Source organism: Poecilia latipinna, unplaced genomic scaffold (assembly GCF_001443285.1).
Source record: "Poecilia latipinna isolate Pla-1442-1.1 unplaced genomic scaffold, P_latipinna-1.0 Scaffold2444, whole genome shotgun sequence".
Classification (NCBI taxonomy): domain Eukaryota; kingdom Metazoa; phylum Chordata; class Actinopteri; order Cyprinodontiformes; family Poeciliidae; genus Poecilia; species Poecilia latipinna.
The window spans coordinates 6,827-14,103 of NW_015115060.1; the positions used below are offsets into that span (position 1 = coordinate 6,827).

General features: G+C 37.9%; 1 protein-coding gene across 1 annotated transcript in view; it reads left to right on the forward strand.

The window, feature by feature from the left end:
• Positions 1-7,277, forward strand: part of recql (RecQ helicase-like) — a 21,861-nt gene that overhangs the window by 5,561 nt on the left and 9,023 nt on the right. The window contains exons 4-11 of the mRNA XM_015019540.1: positions 352-550; positions 3,265-3,431; positions 4,424-4,505; positions 4,620-4,768; positions 5,007-5,124; positions 6,508-6,646; positions 6,718-6,809; positions 6,905-7,121. Of these exons, the coding sequence (XP_014875026.1) occupies positions 352-550; positions 3,265-3,431; positions 4,424-4,505; positions 4,620-4,768; positions 5,007-5,124; positions 6,508-6,646; positions 6,718-6,809; positions 6,905-7,121 (1,163 nt within the window). The remainder of the gene's footprint in view (positions 1-351; positions 551-3,264; positions 3,432-4,423; positions 4,506-4,619; positions 4,769-5,006; positions 5,125-6,507; positions 6,647-6,717; positions 6,810-6,904; positions 7,122-7,277) is intronic.

The following is a 7,277-nucleotide window of genomic DNA, read 5'->3' on the forward strand; positions in this document are numbered from 1 at the left end:
CGATTTTTTTGTCATGGTTTATATTTTTCCTAAATTTTAAAAGGGGCCCTGGACTTTTTTTTTTTTTTTTTTTTTTTTTTTTTTTTTTTTTTGAGGTTTCACTTCTCAGGCTTCTTCAGCTCTAATGATGGATTAGGAATATCAAACTAATAATTTGCATGCAACCTGTTAATTTATAGGGAAAATGTAAATTCTCATCTTTATTAAACAGAAGGCTTCACAACAGAATTAACTACAGTATGAGACACACATACTTTCTTGACCTCAAAAATGGAAATTCACATACAAAATAAAACAACAGTAAATTCAGGCAGATTCTTCATATTTCAAATGGCTTTCCCTTAACTGCAGGAGCATTCCAAGCTCGTCATGGCTGGAATGACGGATGTGAAAGTCCCCTTCAAGATGGTGTATGTAACTCCAGAGAAGGTTGCAAAGAGCAAGCTGTTGATGTCTCGCCTGGAGAAAGCCTATAATGCCAAGCTGCTGAGTCGTATAGTTGTGGATGAGGTGCACTGCTGCAGCCAGTGGGGACACGACTTCAGACCAGGTGATAATTGTTTTTATTAGCCAACTATTAAAGTATTATTATTATTTTATTATATTGTTTTCAGTGAAACTATTTCACATAATAAATTAATATAAAGTCTTATTACATTTAGGACTGAAACGACTAATCAAATATTGAAATAATCGCAAACTAACTTACCTGTCAATTAATTATTAACTGGAGTATACAGACCCAAAAAAGGCCATTGGCTTATAAAAAACATATTTCGAGCAATAATTAAGCCAAAAGTCTACAAAAATATATACATTTTTCATCTAAGATAAAACAATCTTACCTGTAAATTTTAGCCAAAATTCCACAATTGACAGTTTTAGCTTCACCTGGTTCAGAAATACTAAAGGAATGCTTTGTTATTGTATTTTAGGTAATGTAATATTTATTCTCTTATTTAAAAATGAATTTAAGTATTTATTTGTTTATGTATTTTGATTTATTTATAATATTGTGTAGTAAAGGCTTAAATGAAAAATCTGTGGAATGAACCATTTTTAAAATCTGATTAATCATCAGAATAGATTAATTGGATAGATTAATCAATTACTAAAATAATTGCTAGTTGCAGCCTTAGTTAGTAAAAGCTATATGTTAAGAAGAAAACTGTTTGAAAGTGGTCAAAGGAAGCTGAAGAAGTCCTACAGGGTTGTTTTGGAGGAACTGATTGGAGTGCTCATTGCACATGGAGATGATATATCAGTCCATGGCTGAGTGTGTGACTGACTACATAAACTTCTGTATGGACAGCACCATTTCCACTAGAACAGTGAGATGCTTCCCGAATAACAAGCCCTGGATCACCAGTGAACTAAAGGAACTGTTGAACAAGAAAAAAAGCCTTTAGAGAACAAGACGGGGAGTTATTGAAGAGTATACAGAAGCAGCTTAAAATCAAGATTGGACACAGCAAGGAGACGTACAGGAAGAAGCTGGATAATAAACAGCAGAGGAACAGTATTAGACATGTGTGGTCAGGGATGAAGATTACAGGCTTCAGGCAAAAGGAGAATCAGATAGATGGAAGCCTGGACAGAGCAAATGAACTTAATACAGACTTCTACAGGTTCAGTTCAGGAACAATCTCATCATCATCCTTTCCTGTCCCCAGCCAAACAAACATCCCACCCTCCTCTGACCCACAGGTTTCCTGTCAGACCTCAGATGTTTCATCTTCCACTTCAGTCATGGACTCTCTGCTTCCACAAGTTTGTCTTCAACCAAATCAAGACATGCTGTTTATCCCTTTGCCTCCGCCTCCCACTTTTCTGTATCTAGAAGTCAGGTGAAGAGGCATGTGGAAAGACTGAACTGGAACAAGGCTGCATGTCCAGATGGTGTCAGCTCCAGAGTCCTGAAGGTCTGTGCAGAGCAGCTCTGAGGGATTCTGCAGCACCTCTTCAGTCTTAGCTTGACCCAAGAGAATATTAACGAATATAGACTTGTTGCCCTGACATCCCACATAATGAAGGTCCTGGAGAGACTCTTGTTGGCCCACCTGACTAAGCAGGCAAGCTCATATCAAGACTCCTGCAGTTTGCTTATCATTGTGCAGTTGAAGTGAAGATGCCATCATACATCTGTTTCAACAAACCCACTGTCATCTGGACAAAACAAGCAGCACTAAGAGGATAATGTTCTTTGATTTCTTCTGTGTTTTTAACACATTTCAGCCTTATTTGCTTTGTCATAAACTCCAAAAGACACAGGTGGAGGCCTCAACAATCACCTGGATCTATGACTACCTCACAAACAGACCACAGTTTGTGATAATGAAAGCATGTGTGTTTAACCAAGTGATCAGCAACTTAGGAGCAACACAGAGCATTGTACTCTCACCGTTCCTTTTCACTCTGTACATTTCAGACTTCCAGCACAAGTCCAACTTCTGTCATCTACAGAAATGCTCTGAAGACTTTGCAGTTGTAGGGTATATCAGTGATAGGGAAGTACAGAGATCTGGTGGACCACTTTGTGTCAACAATCATCTCATCTTGACTGTAAACAAAAAAAACAAAGGAGATAATTGTAGATTTTAGGAGGAACAGGGCCCTGTTTCCATCATGAGAAAAGAAGTGGAGGTGGTTGGGCAATATAAATACCTCAGTGTTTGCCTTGTCAACTGACTTGGACTGGTGACGAAACATTGAATCCCTCTATGAGCAGAGACAGAGCAGACTGTACTTCTTGAAGAAGCTAAGATCCTTCAAGGTTTGCAGCAAGATGCTGCAGATCTTCTATAAGTCTGTTGTTGAGAACATTATCTCTTCTGCTGTCATCTGTCGGGCCAGCAGCATTAGAGCCAGAGATTTAAAAAGGTTTAACAACCTGAGAAAGAAGGCTAGTTCTGTTCTGGGGATGACTGTGGAACCTCTGGAGATGATGATGATGATGATGATGATGCAAAAAAGGATTCTTCATAAAACCAAGAAAATCATCAGCCACCCTGACCATCCTCTTCTTTAGACTGTCTTCAGAAAACAAAGTGTCTTCAGTCAGAGGCTTCTTCAGACTTGCTGTAACACGCTACAAGAGATCTTTCCTGCCAGCAGCCATCACTATCTACAATAACTCTTTGAAGAATCTGAATTAATTAATGTTTGTTATAATGAATTACAACAACATTTAATTTCCCTTTGGGATCAGTAAAGTATTTTTGAATTTGAATTTGAATAACTCATATCTATTTGTTTACTTTACAGATTATAAACTCCTGGGTATCTTAAAGAGACAGTTTCAGTCTGTGCCTCTCTTTGGCCTCACAGCCACAGCAACCAGTAGTGTTCTCAAGGACTGTGAGAAGATACTGTGTGTGGAACAGCCAGTCACTATCACTGCGTCTTTCAATCGAACTAATCTCTTTTATGAGGTAACCATGACGACTGTATCAGCTAACATTTTTCAACAATATGCGTTATAAATAAGTGCATGATAAACGTGTGTACACATATTACATTACAACCACAAACTTCACTATACATTTTTTGGATTGTATACAATAGATCATCATAGGTTCAAGCACAAAGTGTTTTGGAAAATTTTTGGAGAAAGTTTGCAATGAACTCAACTGTGCATTAGTGTGAAAAAATGTGGCCATCTGTTGATTTTTGCATGAATTTCTATTATTGCGGAAGTACTGGAGGGGGGATTAAGGCTGTCAGTGATCAATGAAGCTCTTACTTATTGTTTTTCAACTGAACATTATGATTGAAGTTCTCCAAGTTTACGTTTTATCTAGAGTTGTTTCTTTGTATGGGGCACAATGGAACCTGACAGTCTGAAGTAACGTGTAAAGACAAGTGCCAGACTGGAAGAGTTTCACCTTATGTTATGAGGTGAAAAAAAATTAAAAAGTTAAAATGGTATGAATACTTTAGCATATGCACTGCTCAACTTAAAGAAAAAAAAAAGCATGGAATACATGAAAGCACTCATTTAGTACTTAAGAAGCAATCTAATTTACTTTACAAGAGTAAATCCCCACAATTTATTTACCCCTAAAATACATCAGGAGTGGTCTGTTTTAATTCCACACTTCCTATTGCTTTATTTCAGCCAATAGAAGTTGATCCTTTTAAAAAGTATATAAATACACAGTCAAATTTTATGAAACAATATATTAGACAAATAGCTGAAGATTTGTCTATTTTTTCTTAACAGGATGAGATTTATAAACGTCCTTTGTGTGCAGGATCAGTCAAAAAAGCCTAAATTCATTTTGACTCCTTGGAATTCTCTTCCTCTTCTTTTGATCACAAAGACCAAATGAAACTTGTCAGTTATTGAATAAATAAATTAAGAATACATTCAATTGAGTACATCCCAGTGTGCATTCACTTTGCTTGCTTTGTTTTTTCCTAGGTTCGCAATAAAGACTCAGATAGTGATGCTTTAATGAGCGACATTACCTCTCTAATTAAAGACAAATACAAGAACCAGTCAGGTAATACACACCAATGTGGTTTGAAGCTAAAGTCATTTCTTCTGTGGTTTTGTTTTCAGTTCAGATATTAACATAGAGAGCAGCCACTTTGTGACAATGATGTATGTGCCACAGGCATTGTGTATGTGTTCTCTCAGAAGGATGCTGAGATGGTGTCTTCTGAGCTCAAAAAACGTGACATCTTGGCATATCCTTATCACGCCAATATGGACCCAGAAGACAAGTCGCAAGTTCACTGCAGATGGTCCTCAAACAAAATCCAGGTGATAAACTTGATTGATCTTACAAAAACACTGTAGTTTTACTAATTACATGTCCATACTAATACATGCATGTTTTATAATTTTGATATGTGTTTTGAATGTTACTGTTGATTGAGTGATTCAGTTTCTTTGGGATAAATTAGCTGATCTGTTTTAAATATTTTAGAGGTCCAATGAGCCATATGATTGTGGGAGTCATAACACAGCATTTTACTGAAATATCTGTATTGGCGTTCAGGTTGTCGTTGCCACGGTGGCGTTTGGCATGGGCATTGACAAACCAGATGTCAGGTTTGTAATCCACCACACCATGAGCAAGTCCGTTGAGAACTACTACCAAGAGAGTGGGCGTGCAGGTATACATCATCATTAAGGGGTGCACTGATGAATCAGCCTCCATTTCCTTCATTTTGAACAAAATAACCGACACAAACAGTTTTTTTCTTAGTCCCTACAGCTTTAGTGGAACTCAAGGAAGTTTTTATTTTTTACCAGTGTCTTCAGGTTTGGTTTGTATTCTGTTAAAGCTACTTTCATGTATGTTATCAAGAACAGGACAATGATTAGACTTAACTTGTTTAAGTAGAGTAAAAACTTATTCATAGATGTACAGAAAATATTTGTCTTTGTCTGCCAAACTGCCGGATGTGGAAGTGTCTCACACAGGGCGAAACATGTAGGGCAGTTTACTCGCATGGCTCAGATGTGTATCTATTTGAGGGTATTGTGGTGACCTCTAATGTTTGCATATTTTACACTGTACTTAAAACTTTATTTTGGTGTAACATCCCAAGATCATCACTGGACCCATTTAGCACTCTTTAAAAACTTCTTGGATACACCCCTGCTTGGTAGTCTTAAGAAGGCATTTAATATAATACATTTGAATATTTTGAATGTGACTAAGTTAAAACTCATTCAAAGGATAAACACAGCAGGTGTGACACATTAATAAATATCATTATTAATTTAAACTCTCAAAGGAGTCTTTGTTTTTTTCTGATTTTTCTCACTTTTGTTCTATTTTTTGTGCGGTAGAAAAATTGCTCCATATCTCAAGTACATTATCCTGCTACTCTCCGCATCATCGCAGTGCACACAGTATTGATTGCGTTATTGTGACCAGAACCAGTTTGCTTTTCTTAGTGGCAGATTCTTAGTGGCACCAGAACCTGCTGCGCAAACTCTGACATAATGTTCGCTTGTATCTTTTTTGCTGGTGGGAATGTACCATGGTCTTCTGAGCTTGGATGTGGCGTGAAGTGCACCGACTTGTAATAATGCAGCCAATAGAAATACAGAGATCTGTTGAGGAAAGCTGTTGCCATGGAAGCAGATTTTATGGTTTCCCATACTCTCTTCAGGGAGTGTGAGAAATTTCAGTATAAAAGAGCTGCACAGGATGTGTCAGAGTTGCTGCTCAAGAGTTGCAGGTTTGCCAGTATATGCAAAGATCTGAAAATCAGCCACTGTCCTCTTTTGCTCTACCGTGAGAGACTGACTGGTCAGTCTCTCAGTATACAGATGTATACTGCATGTATACAGCTGACAATAGTCAATACACTGTTGCAGCGACTTTTTAGAAAAGAAAATTGGTGTCAGGGAAAAATCTTGATTAAAAGATCAGTGATCAGCTAGAAAGATCCAATTGGTGCACCCTAATCCTCATACATTTAAGTTCTAATAGTTTCAGTGCTCATTCGTTCTTTGAAATACATAATGTTATTCTGAGTCCTCAGGTCGAGATGATCTTCCAGCAGACTGCATCATATATTTTGGCTTTGCTGATATCTTCAGGATCAGCACCATGGTAGTTATGGAGAATGCCGGCTACCAGAAGCTGCTGCAAATGGTTGCCTACTGCCAGAATGTTGACAGGTAACAAGCTACATGATTAATCTCTGGTTCACCCTATAGTTAGAGGTTATCTGATTTTTGGCTGTGTGAAGGTGTCGTCGCTCTCTCATGGCTGTCCACTTTGATGAGATGTGGGACAATGAAAGATGTAACCAAATGTGTGATACATGCCGCCATAAAAAAGGTTTGTATGTATAGCATACTTAAACACCTTGAATTTAGAAAGATTTTCAATATGAGTTTGTGTAGAGCATAAGCATCAGCTCTATACCCCTTCAGGCTACACTAGTATGGACATTACCCAGCATGCAAGGCAAGTGGTGCTAATTGTAGAGCAAGCAGAGTCCATGAATGAAAAAGTGACCCCACTGAAGCTGGTGGAGACATGGATGGGGAGGGGCCCAGCCAAGCTCAGGAAGATGATCCAGACCACGGCTCTGTCTCGACTGCAGGCTGAAGCTGTGATCGTCTCTTTGCTTCTTCAGGGATACCTCAGGTGACTAATCCTTTGTCTGTTTTTAAGTTTGGTTACAGGGGCTAGTAAAATTTCCTTTTGCTTATTCTGACTGAACTGATTCGTGAAGGAGGGTAGGTCTGAAATCTTGCAGCTATAAAACTGCAAAATTTTATAACTGCATATATATATATATAT